We start from the raw sequence: 24324 nt of genomic DNA, 5'->3' as shown, positions 1-24324 counted from the left end.
CTGTCCAACCATCTCGTCCTCTGTCATCCCTTCTCCTTGTGCCCTTAGTCTTTCCCAACATCAGGGTCTTTTCCAGGGAGTCTTCTCTTCTCATGAGGTGGCCAAAGTACTGGAGCCTCAGCTTCAGGATCTGTCCTTCCAGTGAGCACTCAGGGCTGATTTCCTTCAGAATGGAGAGGTTTGATCTTCTTGCAGTCCATGGGACTTTCAAGAGTCTCCTCCAGCACTGTAATTCAAAAGCATCAATTCTAGCTAGGCGGGGAATAGGCAAGGGTTCCTAAACTTAGGACACACATAGGGGTGCCAACTGGAATAAAATATTTGGGGGGGGCAGGTAAGTCTCATCGCTCAAATGCACACTATCATTTGAATGGCAATCCTCATCAACTGCGGGGTGGAGAAATCAAATATTTTACTGGGGCTCTGGGTGCTTAAAGGACCTGATCCCCCAAGACTTGGCTCCTATCACCCTCCCACCCAGGGCCACTGCCGCACTCGAGAGCGATGCGGCTGCCGGCAGGGGAGATTCGGGGCTGCGCGCCACGTCGCCGCCCTCCGCAACCGGAAGCCTCCCCGCCCCCGCTCCGACGCTGAGGGGGAGAGAAAAGAGGAGGCGCCGCCGGGCGGGTGTCGGCGGCAGAAGCGGCGCCTCCTAGTGTCCCTCAGGTCCCTTGAAGGCTGAGGAGAAAAAGCCGCCCTCTTCCCTCGCGCCGCCCGCCTTCTGACAGTTGCCAAGCGGGGCGGGGTCGGGAGAGCCGTTGCCGCCTCCCCTCTCCCCCGCCCCCTCCCTCCCCCCGGACTCGGGCACGTTTCGTTGCCTCGTCGGCGGTGGCAGAAGAAGGCCGGCGGCCCCCTCGGCCCCCTCAGCGCCGGGCGGACGCAGGGGAGAGCGGGCGCCTCTCTCGCCGCCCTCCTCCGGGGACTCCGCCGCGGCCCGCTGCGGGGATGTGCCATCCTTTACCATGGCGAGGAGGCTCTTCGCGGGGGCCTGGCTCAGGAAGCCCTATTACAGCCAGGTGAGTCCGGGGTGGGCCGGAGACCGGGGTCAGGAGAAGGGGCTGCGGCGGGTCGAGGAGGAGGAGGAGGAAGGCGGCGTCGGCCGCAGCGCCGGAGGGGAGGGAGCGAGCGAGGCCGGCAGGTGCGCGAGGCGGGGGCGGTGCACCTGGGCGGGAGGAGAAGGAGGCGCGCGGGGCTCCGTTCCCACGGGAAGCAGGGGAACGCGTGTTAGGTCTGTCGCCGCTCAACGAACCCACCACCCTTTTCCTTCCCACCCCGCTCCGTTGGAGTTTGCCCCTTAACAAGCCTACCTACGCGGGTGCCAACTTGAATAAAATAATTGATTTTTGGATGGGGGTTGGGCGGGTAAGCCCTGTCCCGCATAATCGATCCCATGGCACGAGCTGCTGCCACACTGTTGGCATGGCAATGCCCAAAAACTTGGGGGGCGAGGGGGGTCTGGCGTCCTCATAGATCTATAGATATATTGGGGGGAGGGAAACCCCCTCCAGGAGTTGGCTCCTATGCCAACCTTCCAGGCGTTGTAATGGAGAGATGGAGGTAGTAACATAGGAGCCAACTCCTAGGGGCCTGAGGACCCTTTGTGCGCCCCCCCCCCAATAAAATATTTGAGCGGGCCACCGACCCAAAAGTTGATGGGCATTGCCATTCAAATGGGGTATGTGTGCCAAGTCTTGTGATTGTGTGAAGCAGGGATTCACTTCTCTCCCCCCCCCCCCAATATTTTATTAATGTTAGCGCCCCTGGTTGGCCATTTGCGGCTCTTGCTTGCCCAAGCTCTCTCCACTCTTCTGCTTCTCCTCCCTCCCACTCACTCCTTCCCAGTCCCTGCTGTTTTGGGAGCGTTTTTTGCTTAATCTGGTGGTTCCCGGGCTCCTCAGTGGTTCTGGGGTCCTCCCTATGTAACTTGAATTTTTTGAGTTTGCGCAATGAATTTTGTACCGTTTTTCCAGATTTCAGATGTACCCGGCTGGTTTCTCACCTCCGCAGTTCAACAGTTTGAATCTGTATTATATATATAAATTCAACAACAATTTATATGCCACTTGATTTTAGGAAAGCCTCTATGCAGTTTACAGAAAGATCTTGCACTGAAAGGCTGCAGCTTCATGTCAGCTGCAAGATAAGACACAATGTTAAAAGGCAGAAAATGTGCTTTAGAAAGTGTTAATCTTGTTAGAGAGGCTAATACAGAAACAGCCAGATGTACTAGTTTTACGCATGTTCATCTGCCTTTGGTTATGTACTAGTTCTTTGAGAGCACAAGTGAGAAGAATACTATTGCAGTCATGTCCTGCCTATGGACTTCCTGTGTAAATTTTGTTGGTTGTTGTGAGAACGGGATACAGGCCTGATCCAGCAGGACTCTTTGACAGTCACATGTATGTATGTGTGTTATGTATAAATCTGTATCAGAATAACTGTGGAGGAAATACTGTGCTTTTTATCACACATCCATGTACTTCACTTATCTAACCCAGCCCCTAACCTCCCCGGGGGAGAGCATTTCACAGGCAGGGAACCACCACAGAGAAGGCCTGTTCTTGGGTTGCCAACCTCCAGCCTCTCATGGAGGAAGAACATGAAGAAGGGCCTCAGATGATAGTCACAAGGTCTGGGGTGCTTCATATGGGGAGAGGCGATCCCTGAGGTATTGTGGTCCTGAGTCATTTAAGGCTTTATAGGTCAAAACCAGCACTTTGAATTGGGCCTGGAAACTAATTGGCAGCTAGTGTATTCAGGCCAGGATTGGTGTTATATGCTCAAACCATTTTGGCCAAGTGAGCAACCTGGCCGGTGAAGTTTCTGAACCATCTTCAGAGGCAGCCCTTGTATAACATGCTGCAGTAATCTAACCTAGATGTTACCAGAGCACAGACAACAGAAGTTAGTCTATCCCTGTCCAGATGGGGGCACAGCTAGGCTACCAGCTGAAACTGATGGAAGACACTCTGTGTCACTGAGGGCACCTGAGCCTCAAGTCATAGCAATGGACCCCGAATTACCCCCAAGCTACATGCTCACTGATTCAGAGGGAGTGTAACCTCATCAAGAACAAGCAAACTCCCATTCATCCGGTCTAGGGAACCACCCACAAACGGTGCCTCAGTCTTATCAGCATTGAACTTCATTTTGTTGGCTCTCATCCAGTCCATTACCAAGGCAACACAACAGTCCACTGCCACACCAGCAGATGTAAAGGAGAAGTGTGTCATCAGCATATTGCTGACAACTTACTCCAAAACTTCAGATGACCCCACTCAGCAATTTCATGTAGTTGTTATAAGTGATAAAATTGAACCTTGAGGGACCCCACATTGAAGGCTCCATGGGGCTGAAGAGCACTCCCCAAGCATCACCCTCTAGAAATGACCATCCAATTAGGACCTGAATCATTACAAAGTGGTGCCACCCACCCCTAACTTGGACATCCACTCCAGAAGGATACCATAGTCGATGCTGTTGAAGCTGCTGAGAGATCAAGGAGAATTAACAAGGATACATAGGTCAGCATAAAGGAAGATCGAAGCAGTTTCTGTGCCAAAACCAGGCCTAAACTCCTATTGAAATGGATCTAGAAAATCAGTTTCCTCCAAGAGGACCGGCCCAAGAAAAAGAGCTTGGCAACTGGCCAGTAATTACTTAGATTTTCCAAATCCAGGGAGGGTTTCTCAAGGAGTGGTTTTACTACTGCCTCCTTCAAGCAGGCAGGGACCACCCCCTCTCACAAGGAGGCATTAATCACCTCCCTGGCCCTGCCAGCTGTCCCATCCCTACCAATTTTTAACAGCCAAGAGTGAAAGGGTCCAGAGCGCAAGTGACTGCCTTAACTGAGCCAAGCACCTTGTCCACATCCTCAAGCCTTGCTAACGGAATCTCATCCAATATAACAATACTAGACAGTTCTCTGGTTTCATCTGCTGTAACACTGGAGTCAAGAGCCTGGTGGATGCAAGCTGTTTTATCCTCAAAATGCTTTGCAAACAGGTAACAGTGAGCTGACACCAGTTCAGTCACCTCCTTTAGACCAGACTGTAATTGAGGATGCAATGGAGGCAGCAAAGTATCCTACAAAGAATAATAACTTCCTCCAAGGAAATTAAAGTTCTTAACCATATTCTCTTGAATGAAGAATACCAGTCATTCCCGGAAGTTGTGTGTTTGATTTAATTCATCCAATGTTCTGTGTATTATTATTTTTTAAAAATGTTTCCTACATGTTATGCACAATTCTCTGCTTAGGCACTGCAGACAGTTACCCCAGTGTTTTAAGTGAAATGTTTGTTTTATCGGTATTTTTGTAACATGGTCAGTGTGGTGTCTGCTTCCACTTTGATTTTTTTAAAATTAGTATTTATATTGATTAAAACCTATATGGCACAAATGAAATATTGTTCCTTTGCCAACCTGTTGGTCCCTGGGTGTTTTGGACTATGATTCCTATCAACCCCAGGCAGCATGGTGCTGGCTCCATTAATAGGAGATATATTCTAAAATATTTGGAGGGCACCAAGTTCGTGATGGTTTCTTGAAGGTGTCTTGAAGGAAGCAGCTAAAGGCTGGTATAAACTGAGCTGGTATAAACTGAGAAGAGATTGGTTTGTTCCTTTGGCTGGTGAAGTGAGGATAGAACTTCAGGTATCTTGTTGGTTCATGCGCAATTTTTAAAATATACTTTTAAAATGTATTTTAATTCTCTCTGTTGTAAAGCAGAGAATTATGTACATTTGGGGGGTGTCTTTTAAAAGAAGCACAAGAAGTTGGAAGAATTGCTTCCTGGAAAGACTGGTGCTTTTCATTGTCCAAGCTGGAAACTTGAACAACTTCATTGATTAGGAATGTATCCCAAGCAGTCAGAAGTTACTCATTTGAAGGCACTTCGGTGATACTTTATTGAACCGGGTGTTTTACTGGTGATCTGTATCTGTTGGTATTTTTTTTTTGCTATTTTCAATTTTTGTACATGGTTGAAAACTTATATTAGTACAATAGAGCTACTTTGGATAAAATTGGGGCTCTTTGTTGTGCAGACGTTTAGGGAGGCAAAAGCAAGGAAGAGCAGCATAGTCTTTGTCCTTAGTTTGCCTTGTGTTTTCAAATAACTATCTAGTAGCAACATGGAACACAGAAGGGGTTAATGATTAGGAAGCCTGTTAACTGTATTCTGTTTTATTTTTATTTAAAGGGTATACTCTGCCCTTCAGTAAAAAAAAAATCAAGGTAGCTTACAAAGAAATCAAGATTATGATAACAAAGGCAACATCATTAAACATTTCAGCCAGTATTTAAACTACGTAATTTTGGTTAGGGTACATTGGGAGAGAGCTGTGCAAACATTCTGCTAAACAGGGTGATGTGGCTTGCAAGGTCAGACAAATGTAACTCTCTGTCTAAGGTCAAGATACTTCAATATTTTATCTTTGTGTATGTGTGTAAGTCTGTCCTAAAAATAAACAGCATTAACAGGGATCTATATTTTGCTCTGGGCAAGAACTATATCTTGTTTCTGTATCAGATGGTTCTCACTCAGTGTGTGTTCATGTATATTTGCATATGGTGTAGGCAGCATAGAATATAATTTTATCACTGAGCACATGCATTTTCCCATTTGTAAAGCAGAGGAAATTGCCTTGTTTCTTATTGTGGTGAAACATAACACCTGCAAAGTATAGGTATATTACAGTTGTGCCTTTGTCCTACATTTCTGCTTCAGAGGTTGCTCTTCTTCAAACATAAATTGTAAGCCTTTCCCCAACACAATCCAACACAATTGCATCTCCACCATTCCCTTTTCTTCTAGCTTGTCCTCAAATCTTTGTGTCCTTGGAATAGTTCCAAGCCCCATCGTTTTCCTCCTCCACAAGTAATTCTAGAAGCTATCTGATTCAATAAAGCACATTGCAGCATCATTGTTCAGTTCCAGTACTTGAATATGCTTCCACATTCAAACACTTGTTAGAGATTTATAATTGATAAATGCATATGGTGCCATATTTGTAAGCTGCTTTCTATAATACATACATTTCTGATGTATCCAGTTAGCATCTTAATCTTATTCTAACTTAGTACATATTCTAACTTAGTTCTATAACTTTAGTGAACCCCCCCCAAAAGGAACAGAGTATAAAATAAAGTAAGGAGTTTTGTTGTTGTTTTTTTGAGGAAGGGAAAGCAACTTTTGAACTACACAGAGCTGCTCTTAGGAATGTTGTTTTCAAAAGACATCATGATACAGTTGCCTTGTGTTTGCTTTGTGTGGATGTTAAAAACATGGTTAATAGAAATAACGACTGACATCTTTTATGACAACAAAATTATATGGAGAACACTAATGTTTTCTGATTTGTTTACCTGCGGTTGAAGATCTGACATCTTCACTTCTAGAACTTTGTTTATAGTAGATGAAGTTTGCTGCCATACCCTTGTATTGCCTTGACAAAGAGAGGAAAGAAGGGAGTTGTTGTGGGGTTTTTTTAAAAAAACTTACATGATTTAAGTGTTATAGGGATCTCCACTCTCATGGGTTAGTAAGCCTTATATAGGAGGGCTGATGGCTCCCTCTTAAAAATGTTTAAGAGCTTAGGAGGTAGCCTCTAGAATGGGTACTTGCTGTACTGGCTTCTCTCTTGGCATGTAATTTCTGTCTTCTGCCTTCAATGTAATTAGGGGATGTGCTGGCACTGAGTTTAACTGTGGCTGCATGTGGTTAAGATTCTCATTTAATCTGGATTTTAAATCTCATGGGCTTCTGTAAAAACACTGAAGCTAGAAATCCACAGGAAGCCACATATTTCAATTACTTGATTTGGTTATTTGGCCAAATTACAATATTCATTGCCGGAAATTTGATAGAACTGTTAGTTTAGAATTACTGTTCATGCTCGGTGCAAAACAAACATGATAAGCAGGTGATAAAACACTTTTTTATTTTACCAGACCCTGTTTTACTTAAAACTAGCCTTGTAATTACAGCTTGTCTGGGGAAGCAGAATTTCCCTAACCCCGTGAGTGGCAACTGAATAAGCATGTCTGCCTCCTGCCACCATCTGCTTCCTTGTGCTGCTCCTGGCAACCACAGCAGAATTTGTGTGTGTGTTCCTTAGCCATGCCATGGGACTTGACTTGTTGGCTATCCCTTATTTCAGAGAGAAAGCCAAGACTTGCTGTATTCAGAAATCTCTGCTGTGTTTTCCCTGGTTGTGGTAGTGAGGGGGAAAGGGGTGATTATGAAGCTCCCTGGCTGCACCTTTTTCTAGTTCCTGGCAGCAGGACAAATCTTGTATGCAACAGGGAAGGCAGAAGATGAAGGATCTGGGGAACTAAAGCAAGGAGATATGGAACAGCAGAAGGCTGCTTTAAACTTCTTTTGTAGCCCATTAATATTAAAATACAGTAGCTCAAAGCAATGCATCTTATTCATCATCATCTCTGACTAGGTCTGTTTCTAGTATCAATGTGCTCTGGAACCTTTCCAGGCTCAACTTTTGCCAGAAATTGTGCTGTTTGAGATGCATCTCACATGGTGAATAACTAATTACCATGCAGTTCACACTGTTTAACAGAATATTGACTCTGTAAATGCCTTGCTAGGTGTCGTCATTTGCGTTTTTTCTTTCTGTGGTTTTTGGTTCATTTCCAAGAGGATTAGCGGGAATGAGAAAGGCAATAAGGGAAAGAAAATCATTTGCTAGCTCTGAAAAAAAATTATTCTGATGTCACAGTTCCCCCCCCCCTAAAATGCTTGTTATTTTACTTTGACTTAGCATGACTAGTTAAAGCTTTGTGGGGAACTGATGCAGAGTTGGCTTGTATATCTGTAAATAACCTCTTATCACTTAACTAAGCCATTTTCTTTAGTATTCGTAGATGTGTAAGTTTTTATATTGAACATCTAATTATTTTAAGGTCACATCAGTGGAAGTGCATTTTGCCAGCTCGTTTCCATGACACCTCCTGGATATTTTAATTTGTTTTGTTTTTCATAATTTTTATTAGCAAACAGAAAAGTTTCACAGTACTCTTAGTTACATTTAATTACAATGTGCATTAGATCTTTGTGTCAAGAAAGATTATATGAAAGTGAAGGAAAGGAAAGGCATTTCAACATCCTAGAGAAAATAAGAATTTGACTTAAACAATTATAAAGCTATTACTTATTATAGTCTTTTTAAAGTTTTTATAATTAACATAGTACAGTGGTGCCTCGGGTTAATTCGTTCTGGAGGTCCGTACTTAACCTGAAACTGTTCTTAACCTGAAGCACCACTTTAGCTAATGGGGCCTCCTGCTGCTGCTGTGCCACCGGAGCACAATTTCTGTTCTCATCCTGAAGCAAAGTTCTTAACCTGAAGCACTATTTCTGGGTTAACAGAGTCTGTAACCTGAAGCGTATGTAACCCGAGGTACCACTGTATAGTCTTTGAATCATTTGAAATAATAATAATAATAATAATAATTTATTATTTATACCCCGCCCATCTGGCTGGGCCTCCCCAGCCACTCTGGGCGGCTTCCATAAAAACCAAAAATACAATAAAATATCACATGTTAAAAACTTCCCTGAACAGGGCTGCCTTAAGATGTCTCCTGAATGTCAGGTAGTTGTTTATCGCCTTGACATCTGCTGGAAGGGTGTTCCACAGGGCGGGCGCCACTACCGAGAACGCCCTCTGCCTGGTTCCCTGTAGCTTTGCTTCTCGCAGGGAGGGAACCGCCAGAAGGCCCTCGGCGCTGGACCTCAGCGTCCGGGCAGAATGATGGGGGTGGAGACGCTCCTTCAGGTATACTGGACCGAGGCCGTTTAGGGCTTTAAAGGTCAGCACCAACACTTTGAATTGTGCTCGGAAACGTACTGGGAGCCAATGTAGGTCTTTCAAGACTGGTGTTATGTGGTCTCGGCGGCCGCCCCCAGTCACCAGTCTAGCTGCCGCATTCTGGATTAGCTGTAGTTTCCGAGTCACCTTCAAAGGTAGCCCCACGTAGAGTGCATTGCAGTAGTCCAAGCGGGAGATAACCAGAGCATGCACCACTCTGGCGAGACAGTCCGCAGGCAGATAGGGTCTCAGCCTACGTACCAGATGGAGCTGGTAAACAGCTGCCCTGGACACAGATTTGACCTGTGCCTCCATGGACAGCTGTGAGTCCAAAATGACTCCCAGGCTGCGCACCTGGTCCTTCAGGGGCACAGTTACCCCATTCAGGACCAGGGAATCCTCCACACCTGCCCGCCCTCTGTCCCCCAAGAACAGTACTTCTGTCTTGTCAGGATTCAACCTCAATCTGTTAGCCGCCATCCATCCTCCAACCGCCTCCAGACACTCACACAGGACCTTCACCGCCTTCACTGGTTCTGATTTAAAAGAGAGGTAGAGCTGGGTATCATCCGCATACTGATGAACACCCAGCCCAAACCTCCTGATGATCTCTCCCAGCGGCCGCATGTAGATGTTGAAAAGCATGGGGGAGAGGACAGAACCCTGAGGCACCCCACAAGTGAGAGCCCAGGGGTCTGAACACTCATCCCCCACCACCACTTTCTGAACACGGCCCAGGAGGAAGGAGCGGAACCACTGTATAACAGTGCCCCCAGCTCCCAGCCCCTCAAGACGGTCCAGAAGGATGCTATGGTCGATGGTATCGAACGCCGCTGAGAGATCCAGCAGAACTAGGAAACAGCTCTCACCTTTGTCCCTAGCCCGCCGGAGATCATCAACCAGTGCGACCAAGGCAGTTTCAGTCCCATGATGAGGCCTGAATCCCGACTGGAAGGGATCCAAATGGTCCGCTTCTTCCAGGCGTGCCTGGAGTTGTTCGGCAACCGCTCGCTCAATCACCTTGCCCAGGAATGGAAGATTTGAGACTGGGCGATAGTTGGCCATCGTGGCCACATCTAAAGATGGTTTTTTAAGAAGCGGTTTAATAACCGCCTCTTTCAGCGGGTGTGGGAAGGCTCCCTCACGGAGGGAAGCATTCACCACCCCACGAAGCCCATCGCCCAGCCCTTCCCGGCTTGCTTTTATTAGCAAGAAAAGAAAAGAAAACTGTTATATTCACATTAATGTAGAAATGTAAGAAAAGAAGTCATCAACCATATCAAAAAACATTTTTGTGGGGCAGTTTGTCTGGTTATTTAGAGTCCAGAATGCAATGGCCAGAAAGTGACTTCGGGTGGCTAGCTGTACTAGTTTCCAGTTACTTGGAGCGTCTGAAGCTGCTTTTTCTGTACTCTTAAAATAATGACATTGTTTGAACTCTGGTCACCTGCAGAAATATAGGAAGCTACCTTATACCATGTCGGATGGTTGGTCCATGTAGCTCAGCATTGCCTACACACTGACTGGCAACAGCTCTCCAAGATTTGAGGCAGGGTTCCCTCCCAGCCTTAGCTGGAGATGCTAGGGATTAAACCTGGAACCTTCTGCATGTGAAGGAGATGCTCTCCCTCTGAGTTATTGTAATCTACCATATGCCCTCCCCACACAAGCGTCATCAGGATTGTCTGTGAAGAGCCTTGGCTATGGGTGTCCCATCTATCACAAGGTCAGAGCCTCTTTAGCAGCAGCTTCCTGCTTAAAGAAACCCCTGCCCAGTCAGTCTGCCTTTCTATATTGAGGACATTGGTAAAAATAGACCTTTATAAGAATTTGGGTTTATTCTAAATTATGATGGGTTTCACTGGCTGTTGATGCTATCTGCTGCTAATTAGTTGAATTTATTTCAATGGATTTTATTGGCTGGTAACTTTGACATTGTAGCTTTTAAACTGTTAGTCTTTCAAAGCACACTGGGAAGTAGAATATAAATAAATGAAGTCTTGTGATACTGGCAAACATGAAATTCTCTGTATTAGTAATAGTATTGGCTATAACTTTAATTGTGCCATAAATGTGATTTTCAGTAGGCTTTTTACACACAGTAAATGCTATGCTGAGAGTTTTCTTTAGCAGTATCTGTTTTTCTAATGTTAAGAAATAAACATTCTGTCTAATTCTTGTTGATATGCACTTAATAGGCTTGAGTTTAGTCTGCAGTTTTATTGCTCATTCTTGCATGCCATAGATAGCAGTTGAGTCTTTAATCTGACTTCCTTCATAACTTTCTTTTGTGGCGAAAGGGAATACAGTCTGGTGTTTGGAGATTACTGTTCTGGTTATTATGGGTTAATTTCCTTTCACCATAAAGCCTCTTCTGATGCTGGACCAATTCATTTTCTGGAGAAAGTACCTTCCCTGTGATATCTTTGTAGGTGAAGGCAATGAAAAGTAGATAAGGAATATTTTAAATAAATAATAAACAAGAAGGATGCAAACAATATATTTAGCTTGTTGAATTCCATGTTTTGCCAGTGAGCCCTGCTTTGCACATAAAAATGGCTTGATCCATCATACTTTTTTTTCCAGCAGTGGCCAGTTGACTATCTCCTAGACCCCATAAAAATAACCAGGGCACACTGGTGATAGCTTTTCTATGATTGCTCATAAGTGTTCGGCCTCATTGTCTGTGGAGGTTTGGTGCCTACTAAGACTTATATCCAATATATCAATTTCAGTAACTCATATTTAGTACAAAACCAAATCCAAGACACACAAATATAAGCCAAAATTAGACTATACAATAAGAGAAAACAGGTCCATCAACTTCCTGAAAATTCTTCCTTTTAAAAATGTCTGTACATATGAATTGATAATCTCCAAGTGTCCCTATTTTCCAGGGACGCCCCTGATTTAGAGAAGCCATTTGATCCCAGAATGTCCCACTTTTCCTTAGCATGTCTCTATTGGAGAAATGTTGGAGGGTACGGAATTATCCGACCCCTTAGCCATCTGAAGGCAATCCTGTATAGGGAAGGTTTTTTAATGTTATTGTTTTATTATATTATTATATATGCTGGAAGCTGCCCAGAGTGGCTGGGGCAACCCAGTAAGATGTGTGGGGTATAAATAGTAAAATTATCATTATGGAATGGGACGCCCCTATTTTCACTGAAGAAATGTTGGAGGGTATGTGAATGCCATCCATGTCATGGGTTGTGAGTAGACTTCCGCTCTCCTGTTTTGTAACTTCTCTCTTCTCATTTCCCTTCTTTCACAATGCTGCATATTGTTAAATTTCAGCCAGTTGTATAAATGTAAATCTAAGACTATGCTAGATCCTTACAACAGTACATCTGGGTTAACAAAAAAGGGCATTATTAACCAGGATCTGCTGTCTAGTCAAGGAATGCAGCGTCACCTGTATTGTTGTCTCCAAGGAACAGCATCGGCATTACAAACAATTGCATGAAAATCCTCTTTTTTTTAAAGGCACCTTTGGAAGGAACAGAAGGAAACAGAGAATCAGCAGGCATGGGTGCTCAACTCTTTCCCCTGCCTGTTGCACATCCACTCCTAATTCACCCTTACAACCACTCTTCCTCCCCGGCCCCCATCAGACTCCATACATGCTGTGGGTGAGGCAGTTTTGTGGGATGATTTGAAGTTGTAGTGGGGTGGTTTGAGCAGAGAATTGTGGGGCAGCCCTCTCCATTTTGCTTCTTTTTGAAGTTGACATGGGGAGAGAGGGTAGTTCATTATATAATTTCACATGAAATGCCTTAGACTTAGATGTCTGGGAATAAAGAGCAATTCTTTCTCACAATATTTTGATGGAGTGTGGAATGGAGTAGTTTCTTTCCTCTCTTCAAAATCTACTTAAAAACCTAAGTGGTAAACCTTTAAAAGGAGCCAAAAAAGAGTGACGGCATAAGTAAGCAACGTATGGATGAATCTTACAGAGAGGGAGATACCACATTCATTCTGTGGACCAAAGTCTGCCAATGTTTTTAAAAGGGGGGAGTAGTGTAGCAAGTCTCACTTTCTTGCTGGAGGGGGGGCAGGGAAAGAAATGCATTAAAAGCCTGTGGAAGTGAGGAGTAAACACTCCAACTAGTTTACCAGGCAAAGTCAAATTTGACTCCTGTTAACTTCAAACAAACTTTTATATATGAATAATGGTGGTTTTTGTTTGTCTCTTCATATAAAGGAAACTGAAGTCTGTTTGTTCACAGGTTGGGTACAATACAGGCAGGCAAAGAATGAGTTTTCTTTTACTGACCCATCTCTGACCTGAAACTTGATTTGAAGGGATCATCTTTTAAGGATAAAAGGCAATTAGGTTTTCTTCCACATGCCTCTGATCTACACCTTCCTGAATTGGGGCTTTTGATAGTTTTGTTACTTGAGCAATAATATTGCATACCTTTTGTTTGAAAAAGTAGGCATAGCATATGCACTATATAGTAAGTGGTGAGTGAATACCTCTGAGACATATCTGGTAGCTGGCTTCCCAAGCCAATAAAGTGGGAGAGTAAAGAAGTATTGGTACTGAAGCACTTTGTAGAGGAGGCTGACCTGCAGTCTTTTCAAATGTAGTATTTAATCAAAAGTGGCTTGTTACATGAATTCCAGAGCTAAACTTATGTATAGACATAGATATTGGATCATCTAAAACATTGGTAGTGCCAGCTGGCTAGTTCCTGTGACAGGCTACTTCGAATACTGTTGTGATAGTATTATATTATTATTATTATTATCATTATTATTATTACTACTACTACTACTACTACTATTACTACTACTACTACAGTTATAGCCCACTTTTCCACCAAGGAGCTAAAGTGGTACACATGGTTCTTCCCTTCTCCAGTGTTATCCACACAGCAACCCTGTGGCCCAAGGTCACTCAGTGAGCATCATGGCTCAGTGGGGATTTGAATCTTCATTCCCCCAAGTCCTAATCCTGGTCATGATAGTACGTAAAACTTCCATAGAAAACGTGTGTGTGTAAAATCCTTAAATTCTTAAGTTCAGAAACTGCCATTTCTTGCTATTGCTGGTGCTGACAAGTGAGATATAAATGATAAGATACTTTCCCTACTCAGGTGAAAATAGAAGAACTACCTCTACAATTCTGTGTTATCAATCTGAATAGATATTGGATTATTCTGGACCAGTTTTAACAAGTGGTGATTAATTATTACTTTCTAATTCTCCTTCCAGTTACTCCTACCTACTTCACATGGTGGTTATATGACAGGCATAGGCAAACTCGGCCCTCCAGATGTTTTGAGACTACAGTTCCCATCATCCCTGACCACTGGTTCTGTTAGCTAGGGATGATGGGAGTTGTAGTCCCAAAACATCTGGAGGGCCGAGTTTGCCTATGCCTGTTATATGAGGACCAAACTTGAACTCCCAATGGTTCACCCAGAGGTTTCTGGAGAGAACTGAAAATAAATGTAATTGAGTTTGCTTTCAATGCTGTGAAATAAAATTCTCTACTTTATTTGGATTGAAGCTAATGCCAATTTGCATTTTATTTACTACCAAAGCTATTACTTAGCACAGTGAAATTAGGTTATGCAAGATGTCATAAAATATTACTGAAACCTTTCCCTCCCATCCCCTCTTGTTTGTCTCTCTACCCTAAAGGTTCGCTTCTCTTACATGCGGATGAAGTATCTCTTCTTCTCCTGGCTAGGGGTATTTATTGGCAGCTGGATTATTTATGTTCAGTATTCATCTTACACAGAACTTTGTAGAGGGCATGATTGCAAGAAAATAATAGTAAGTACGTTTTTAAAATATTTTAAGTGTGTGTGTATGTATATATATATATATATATATTTGCTTTCGTAGATTTGCTTTCGTAGATATATATATATATATATATATAATAAACCAATGTTATCTTTTGCTATTGCGTATAGTAAATAGCCTGGTGTGCTCTGGTCCATGGGGTCACGAAGAGTCGGACATGACTAAAAGACTAAACAACAACAACATAGTAAATAGCACAATTTTCAGCAATTTGTTATTATGCACTACTGTGTATCAAAATGAGGTATAGGCTCAAACAATAACTTTTATTCTGTGCACTCAATATTTCTTCAGATAATTAACCCAGTTTAATATAAGAACATAGGAAGAGCCCTGCTGAATTAGGCCAAAGATTCATCTACTTCAGTGACCTTTTGTCACAGTGGCCACCAGATGCCCATGGGAAGCTTTTCAATGTGACAACAGTTTCCGTACTTCTGTCACCCTACAACTGGAATTCAGAATCATGTTGCCTCTAACAAGGGAGGCAGAACATAACCATCATAGCCAACAATAGCCTTGCTCCCCATGAATTTGCCTAATCTTCCTATCACTGCATCTTCTAGAAGAGCATTCAGTAATGATGTGAAAATGTTCTTTCTTTTGTTTTGTTGGAAGAGAATAAAATGGTTAAGGCAGTGGGAGCAGATGGTGGACAAAGGGAGACTAGACAATGAAAATAGAAATAAAATGTCTGGAATCTTGAGACCAAAGGAACCTTTAAAGTGAATCAGGCTGGTTGGGTCCCCGGGATACCCGATCATTGGAGGTAGAAAATGTATTGACATAGGCGCCGACTCCATGGGGCCTGAGGGGGCCCGAGCCCCCTCAAAAATTCGTTTGGGGGGGCTCTGCCCCCCCAATAATCTCGGGCGCCCCTCCAGCAGAGCGCCACCGCCGCCCCTCCCCCAGCCCAAAATGCACAGGGTCGGGCTGCATGCCTCCTGCCCTCCCTCCCGAGCAAAAGCTCCACCTAATTTCCTTCGGAGCTGATTAATAGGCGCAGCACGCTCTCCCCTATTCGCTCACGAGGAGGCGGCACCACTTTATCTGCATATTCATGAGCTTATTTATTATTCATGAGCTTTCGCGGGCTCCCCCAATATCTTTTAGAAGTCGGCGCCCCTGTGTATTGATACTCATATAGTGGTCTTCTCTGCCATTTTTTCCAGTGTGATAAGTACAAGACTGGAGTTATTGATGGATCAGCATGTAGTAGCCTATGTACAAGACAAACTCTGTATTTTGGAAAATGTTTGTCAACCAAGCCCAACAATCAGGTATGTCTGCTCTATATTTTTGTCAAGTTCATAAGAACATTAAGCAGTGACAAATCTGGTAATTGGACAACTTTGGTATATTACTGTCAAAAGGACTTCTGAATCAAATACAGAAGAAATGCACTCAAAAATATTCATGTTATATATACTGCCTCATGATTTAAAAATGTTGGATACTGGCAGCATCATTTCTTCTAATACTGAACTTGGGTGGTAAATTTGGCAGGAAAATAATTCCACCTGAAAAATAACAGTTTCTGCATATTTAGACTACGTCAGTGTATTGAAGTTAATTCATTTGTAAATTTCAAAGAAAATTAAACTTTTTAAAACAACAACAACAACCACCCTGTGTGTGTTCAGTGACTTGCAGGATTTATGGGATGTCGAAAGTGTCATTTGAAGAGTTGGGAGACTGGCCATTTTGAGCACCTTATGGTATTCTGGCTAGAGGACTAGGATTTTGGGAAGTCCTCTTGTTAGCTTACACTAGTTCTATATTATACTAGAATGCTTCAGGAAAGACATATTTGCTTAGTATGCTGAGCTCCCCCAAGCCCCTCACTGTACAGCAAGAGGGCACTCAGGTTTGGCAATAGTAGCCTTAACCCTTTAACATTTTATAGCACTAGAGAGAGTGGTGACTGGGAAGTTCTGTCTCCTGACAAACAGGAAAAGGGCACACACTCACCTTCCAGAAACCCCTTAGTGTGACATGTTTAAGGGTGGCTGGACCACAGAACAAGAGCACCTGTTAGGATTTGGGTGCCACAGCATTTTGTTTGCCTTTGGTTACCGTCTAAAAGGAGTCTGGCTAGAATGGTTTGTAATGTCATGCAGTTCTATTGCAAAAAAAAAGAAATCTGAATCGCCAGCCAGTGGAGAACATTATGACCCCAACCCAGCTACTTGTGATTATCATTGAAACAGTGGGTGGTATTCAGCTAAGATTTACTTGGATTAGACCCATTAAAATTAATGAACATGACTAAATTAGGTCCATTAATTTCTGTAAGTCTACAGTTGAATACCACCCAATGAAATGAGTTCTGTTGCTTAGTCACAGTTAAACTTTAGCTAGGTCTAGATCTTTTTATGGAATAATCTATTTTTAATATACTTTAGTAATATGTTGTAAGGCTAATGCTTCAAACTAAGGTTTGGCATTTGGATTTGCTTTACATTCAATACGTGTCTGATCTTGTCATCACTCATAGTTAATGGAAAGAAAATGAATATGGCAGAATTTTAAAACAGTGATTTAAATTCAATGCTGGATTAAAAGAATGCATATTTAAACTTCTGTAGATAGATTTATTTGATACAGACTACAAAACACCCCTCTTTTCATTATTTTCTATGTAGGAACTTCAGCCCTTAAAAAAAATCTCCCCATAAAAGTGGTAGAATATAGTGCTCACTTTAAAAAGTGAGCATATCACTAAATATGCTTGTTTAGTATATCACTAAATAACCATCTGGGTGGTATAGATAGTGTTTGCATTCCAGTGCAGTACATTTTGAATATCTATCACAATCAGTGCAAAATGAAGTACATAGTTGAGAAACGGAGATCCTTATACATGACATGAGTTTACTGCTAGACTACTTAAAGCTTTGGATAGCTTTTAAATACTATGTATCTTGTACTTTAACAGTCCCATCCCTGATACACAGGCAGTTACCCTGAATCTGCCTTCTGTTCGCCCCAAAGTATTATACTTAGCAGGACTGTTACTAAGTTAAAGAAATCTTAGACAATAGTTTATCTAGTGTTATGTGACTATTCATAGGCATATTTCTATTGTTTTAAAATCACTAGTCCTGAAGAAGAAAATGAGTGTACCATACTTTTTATGATTCATGCACCCATCTCAGTAGGCACTACCTTGTCAATTGCCTTCTCTTCTGTGCCTGAAAAGAACAGGAACGTTTCTAAGAAATCACTTGCTGCCTGCGCTACTTTTGTTAGTACTTGTATATAAACATTAAATCTGTCCAATTAACAGAGGCACCATGCTAATGTAAGTTGTTTCATCAGTTAAGCTGGAAATTTAGTCAATTCCAGAATCTCTATCTCTCCTGTGTTGTGTAGATGTATTTAGGAGCCTGGGGCAATCTACAAGGTGTAATAAAATGCCAAATGGAAGAAGTTGCTCACATTGATCTCAGAACTGAACTAGAACCGAGAAAGAAAACTATTCTGTTTGATAAACCAACTAGAGGAACTACAGTTCAGAAATTCAAGGAGATGGTCTATGGACTCTTTAAAGTGAGTATTTACTCTCACCATCTACCTCCAGTGGTGGCTAGTGAGCTCAAAGTACTGGTGATGTCCCTAATCCCCTACCCACCACCTAATTTTTACATAGGCCAGGGATTGGAAACCTTTTTGGCCCAGCAGTCCAGTTCCTGGTGATGTAAGGTGTTGGCCTGTGGAGGTGGGCTGAGGGGTTTGCTTTGCCAGGACGTTCCCTGCATAGAATCCATTGGCAAAGTGCACCAAGCAAGGCTGAACCCTCTGCTTGCCAGCTGATAAGTTGAAGGTTTGATTTGATTTGATTTATTATATTTCTATACCTCTTTTCATCCAAATGAATCTCAAGGCTTACAAACAATAAATAGCAATAACATGATAGAACGTAATGGAACACCACACAAATACAGCATAATCATATTGAGGAAATAACAAATCATCAGTAACACAATTACAGTCTATGGAACATTGTTAACAAAGCAACAAGTAACAAAATAAGCTGAACACACAACAAATCTATACAGCATATATAATCAATAGAACAACATTAGCAACATTAACAAAATAGCAACCAGAAGACAAACTAAGCACTGTTAAGTTCATACACACATTCTCCACACCCCCATGTCTCATAAGTTTCAATCCAGCTGGCTGCTGAGGTCTGCTTTGCCATCATGTTTCCCATGAAGCACTGCTCGGCACAAGTGACACCCCCTGCCTACTAGCTGATGTCACTAACTGATGGACAGGTAAGTGGGGTTTGGGAGAAATAGCCTCACTGGCCAAGATTGGCTCATGGGCCCGAGGTTCACCGCCCCAATATAGGTATTGCTTCAGGACTAGACCGCATGATGGATATTTGAAAACCTAGAGGCCACCACATATTATAAAGTAAGTGTTGAAATTTCCATTTGGTGGGTCATTGTAAAGAGGTTTTGGAGTTGTCTTTTAAATGGATAACGGGACAAAATTCTGTCTGAAAATAAGAGTTGAGATTTTCGAATTCTTTTGTGACTGTAAAAACACTACCTCAGTTTTTACAGAACAATACAATAATGCTAAAATGGCTGCACTACTTAACACAGAGCACTGTGGCAGTAATAAACTTTGTTCCTAAATGCCTTTGAACCAGAATAGCCTCCCTAACATTACTAGAAACAGGAACTGAGAATGAGAAATACACACCAGCATTTACAGCACTATGTTGGTTGTTACTTTTTTTAAAAAAAATACATAATTTTATCATCTATCTTTTGTTTCTTTTTAGGCAAAACTAGGAGAGCAGGGGAATCTTCCTGAGTTGGTTAATCTCATCTTGTCTGTTGCTGATGGGAACAAAGATGGTCGAGTTTCCTTGCCAGAAGCAAAGTCAGCTTGGGCGCTTCTCCAGCTGAATGAATTTCTGCTCATGGTAATTCTCCAGGATAAAGAACATACTCCCAAACTGTTAGGTTTTTGTGGAGATCTATATGTGATGGAAAAAGTTGAATATACCTCTCTTTTTGGAATAAGCCTTCCGTGGATCATAGAACTTTTCATTCCCTCTGGATTCAGAAGAAGCATAGATCAGTGGTTTACTCCATCGTGGCCTAGAAAGGCAAAAATAGCCATAGGGCTTCTAGAATTTGTGGAAGACATTTTCCATGGACCTTATGGGAATTTCCTTATGTGCGACACGAGTGCCAAAAACCTGGGTTACAATGATAAATATGACTTAAAAATGGTGGACATGAGAAAAATAGTGCCAGAAATGAACCTGAAAGAACTAATTAAAGATCGTCACTGTGAGTCTGACCTGGATTGTGTGTATGGATCGGACTGCAGAACTGTATGTGACCAAAGTAAAATGAAATGTACCACAGAAATAATTCAGCCAAATTTGGCAAAGGTGTGCCACTTGCTCAAAGATTACCTGCTTCGCGGGGCTCCTCTGGAAATACATGAAGAGTTAGAGAAACAGCTGTACTCATGCCTTGCCCTGAAAGTTTCAGCAAACCAGATGGAGATGGAGCATTCCTTGATACTCAACAACCTGAAAACTCTACTGTGGAAGAAAATATCTCATACAAATGATTCTTAGTTTCTTTGTCTCGGAAGAACATTGTTGCTGCTGTAGGAGCTGACTACTTTTTTTCAAACACAGCTTCAATGTTGAAAAAAAAAATCTTTATTTAGCCTCCTCTCTCATCAATGCTCCTTCAAACACAGCCACCACAGAGATTTTTTTTCCAGTTGGAAAACGTATGTTCTCTAAATATCTGCCTGGCAGAGACTACTGAAGCCATATGGCTATAACACTCCCATTAGGGAAAGAATACAGGTTACACATTCTCCTCTTGCCCTTATTCACCTTTAAGATAATTTTAGAAGAGCAGAATCAAGATACTTTTCTCTTCTTTTTTTTTAGCAAAACTTGCCTGTTGAGGAAAAAATTCACATGGTACAATTCTAGATGGCCTGTCCTACTTCTGAATACAAATCACGTTCAAGTACTTAGGCACTTCAGATACTCCCTGCATGTGCAAATGTGGCTTGTCAAAGAAAGGGTTGTAAAGTAACCTTCAGCCTGAGATGCTAGCTGTTTGCATCCTGAGAGGTTTTTGAAGCAGAGTACTGAAGAATCCCACAAGCCCAAAGAAGGCTGCAGCCCTTAAACAGTGTTGTAAGTTACTCTTTTTCTTGCTGCTCCCTACCCCTTCTTCTCTTGTCACTCCCCCAAATTACAAAATGGGTTGTAGTGCTTTTAATTTTTCCTTTGAGGACTTTTTGAAAAGTGAAAGTAACATTGGCCACAGGACCCACCACTACTAGAAATTAACATGGTAGAATCCAAGCTACTGTTTATAAATGAAAATAATATTTTTGAGATTGTTTACTAATTTTAGCATGGCAGAATTTGCACATTAGTGATTTTTAAGAAAGAAACTCAGTGTGACAATTGAACATGTTTTAACTGGAGGTTTTTGAAACCAGAACTTTTTGTTACATTTATACATTTGTATACACATTTACCTCATGCGTACATTGAATGTTACTAAGTTGTTGAAACTTCCTAGTTAAAAGTAGGTGTTTTCCCATGCTAGCAGTTGATTTTAAGCACCCACACATCTTGTAGTAGCAATATTTAATGACACTAAACTGATAAATTGCAATCATATGGGTCTTAATGTAAGCGGATGTGTAACAAAAGGTATTACACAGTCTGAAAGCAAAGAGTTGTGGGACACTAAAACTGAATTTTATACATGAGTTGGCAAATTCATAACTTTAGTGCAATTAATAACCCAGCTGTGGTTTGTCTGATGGTAAAACGTTAAAAACCAATCTGGCCAAAGGTAAGCATCCAGCAGCCAAATTCTGTCACGTGTTTATTCTGAAGTAATTCCATTACAGCTCAGCAACTCCCAAGTGTGTCAAAATATAAGCCAAGTCCTGTCAATTTCTATGGTTAAGCATTGATATTGAAGAAACAAATATGCTTAATATTGATCTCACCCAGCTGTGTTCCTGAACCAAGTAAGCCAAAATTCTTGAATGCAAACCCATTCATCCAAACGTTGTATAAGTTAATTGCTCTGGTTTTGTGGGTCAAACTTACCATGTTACTTTGAAAATCTGAGTATTTTGAAGTAGACTCTGGAACACATTATGCAGCTTTTTCTAGAACATGTGGCAAACTGGAAGGAAATTGCATTTAATGGTCCTGAGTTGTAATGTTGCTCACATCACAAAATAGCAAAGGGAAGCAAGACAATGGTAGTTCTGTTTTCAGAACTGTGTGGTACTTTTAAATCTCTATTTTATATGGTCTTCTAGGGCTAGGGGCACAGTCCCCAGTTCTGAATATGGAAAATTTGAACACATAGCTGTTATTTTACTTTAATTTCTTGTTGTTGACATGTTGCATCAAACAATCATCCACTTCTACCTATTCAAATGACATTTGTCATTGTTTTGACAGAGCTCTTCAGCGTATTCAACTTGACACTAGTTCACTCTCTTCACCCTTCACTTGATTCATTGGTATTTCTGTTATAAGAGGGAGAAAATGATGAAGTCTCTTACGTTAATATATCTCTTCATCTGGGTTTCTTGTATTTAACATGCTCTTTTGTCAACAGAACTTAAAATATTTTCCCCCCCCCCACATAATGAACATGCACTTAACAAAGCAAACCCATCTTTGTTCCCTGTACAATGTGTAAAGTGTTAATAATTTGCTCTAGAATCTTGCGCATTTTTGCCTTGTGTAAATATTTTTACTAACAAAGTTCTTGCACAATGTCCACTTTGTTTTTAAATTAACAGATGTTATTTAAGAGGCAGCATTTAATATTTGCAACCACTAAACAAATCTTTTATCTTACTAGGCATATCCATGCTGGATAAACCTGAATGTCAATATTGTTAAAGTCATTGCCAGTGGGGAAAAATATTGAGCCAAATATTTCTAGATATTTGAAATTTTCGAATAATGGAACTTGTCAGCAATGCAGTTTGTACTGTATTTCATTTTGATTGCTGTTAAATCACCATCTCCAGGAGACTTCATTTTGAATATGAATTGTTTACAATAAACTGGAATTATTTCCCCATTCCGGCAGTGGTGTGGAATAACTTCTAATAGAGTAGGAGGGAAAAGACCTCAATTTTCTGTTGAAAGTAAAGTATTCATGTTCTTCATAAGATAATGGAAATGACAAAAGGTTAACTGCTTCTTGGGCATGAAAGCTAAGCACTCATGGATCCATGTGTTCTAGTTGGTCCCTCCAAATACAGGAAACCAAATGGGGAAGATAGAATGGACAAAATGGTCCATTTGTACCACCAGGTTTCCATTTTATACCTGCTTAATAACATCTGCTTATTCCTTTTTACAAGGCCTGATAAACTATATAATTGCATTACCCGATCTGGTAGTGAAATAAAAGATCAAAGTCTAAACTGCTTCACAGTAGACCTTGCCTAATCAATGGGAACCCTGAACTGCCATGAAATCCATTGAGTCAATATGCTACTTTGCCTCTCTTCTTCAAAGATCAACTTAAATTCTTGTCATGACTAGTTTGTACTGCCCCCTAGTGGCCCAACCATTACTGTATCTGGACAGGGGTCCCCTTGCCTGCGTAGCATCAGTATTGGATTATTGCAATGCACTTTACATGGGGCTGCCTTTGAAAACTGTCTGAATGCTTCATAGTGCAGATGGGGCTGCCTATTGAGTTTTGAGGTGAATGGATTATAGACCACCAATTGCAACTATACTGGCTGCCTGTATGCTTCCAAGACCCATTCAAAGTGCTGGTTTTAACAGATGTATGACTCAGGACCTCTCTCTTTTCTGGAATCTCTCCAGCATGAACCTACCTGGACCCTTAGATCCTCAGGCCCTCCACAACTCTCACCTCTGAGTGACGCTGGGTGTGGCAATAAGGAGAGGGACTTTACTTGTGGCTCTCATCGATGAAATGATCTCCCCAGCAAGGTCTGCTTGGCCCCTTTGATGACATTTCAGTGCCAGCTGGACTTATCTTTTATATTAGTACATAGTCAGGCTGCTGCATGGAGTTATCTTCCCAAGTGAGGCTGTGAGATAACAATTTGCTCCAGGAACAAAGAGGGCAAAGTAGGGACTACACGCGAAGTCTCATGTAACATCACCTATTGTGTCACACTGCTCACCTTCAGCATCAGGGATGAGGTGGATAAGGCAGGTCTTGCTACAGAGAAATGTAGAGGGAATGTGATACTGGGCAAGTTTCTCAAATCTATCTGTGTTCTTCCAGAAGAAATTTGATAAATCTGCTAGACAGCTGGGCATTATGTCTGGTCCTGGCACATCTAGCCCTTAAATCTTCTATCAGATTATCCTTCCTGCATCTTAGCAAATGCTTCCAACATTGGAATTTCTTCAAGGTCTAACAGCATGTCATTCTTTAGTGGAACATGTAAGGAAGTCAGCAGGTTTTTCTAACACTTTTGCACAAGTATTTGCAGCACAACTTTCCTTTTGTCAGGCCTGTGGATTGGATTCAGCGATAGTCATACTTGGACCCACTGAGTGCTGCCATCTGACACTTCCCACTCTCCACTCGTATTTTAAAAGAGTACTGCTTGGTTTAGAGGAAGGTGC

The 24324-nt window shown here is 41.9% G+C and overlaps 1 protein-coding gene across 1 annotated transcript; it reads left to right on the top strand.

The window, feature by feature from the left end:
* Positions 1-98: 98 nt before the first annotated feature.
* DIPK1A (divergent protein kinase domain 1A) lies at positions 99-22786 on the top strand. Its single transcript, XM_083511184.1, has 5 exons — positions 99-1016; positions 14487-14621; positions 15827-15934; positions 18030-18206; positions 19459-22786. Exons 1-5 carry the CDS (start codon positions 963-965, stop codon positions 20269-20271), a joined length of 1287 nt encoding a protein of 428 aa, XP_083367310.1. The 5' UTR covers positions 99-962; the 3' UTR covers positions 20272-22786.
* Positions 22787-24324: the final 1538 nt, after the last annotated feature.

This window comes from Podarcis liolepis, assembly GCF_965112155.1.
Source record: "Podarcis liolepis genome assembly, chromosome: 6".
In the NCBI taxonomy this organism is placed as follows: Eukaryota; Metazoa; Chordata; class Lepidosauria; order Squamata; family Lacertidae; genus Podarcis; species Podarcis liolepis.
Note: the sequence above shows the minus strand (reverse complement) of the source record. Positions and strands in the feature narration are given on the sequence as shown.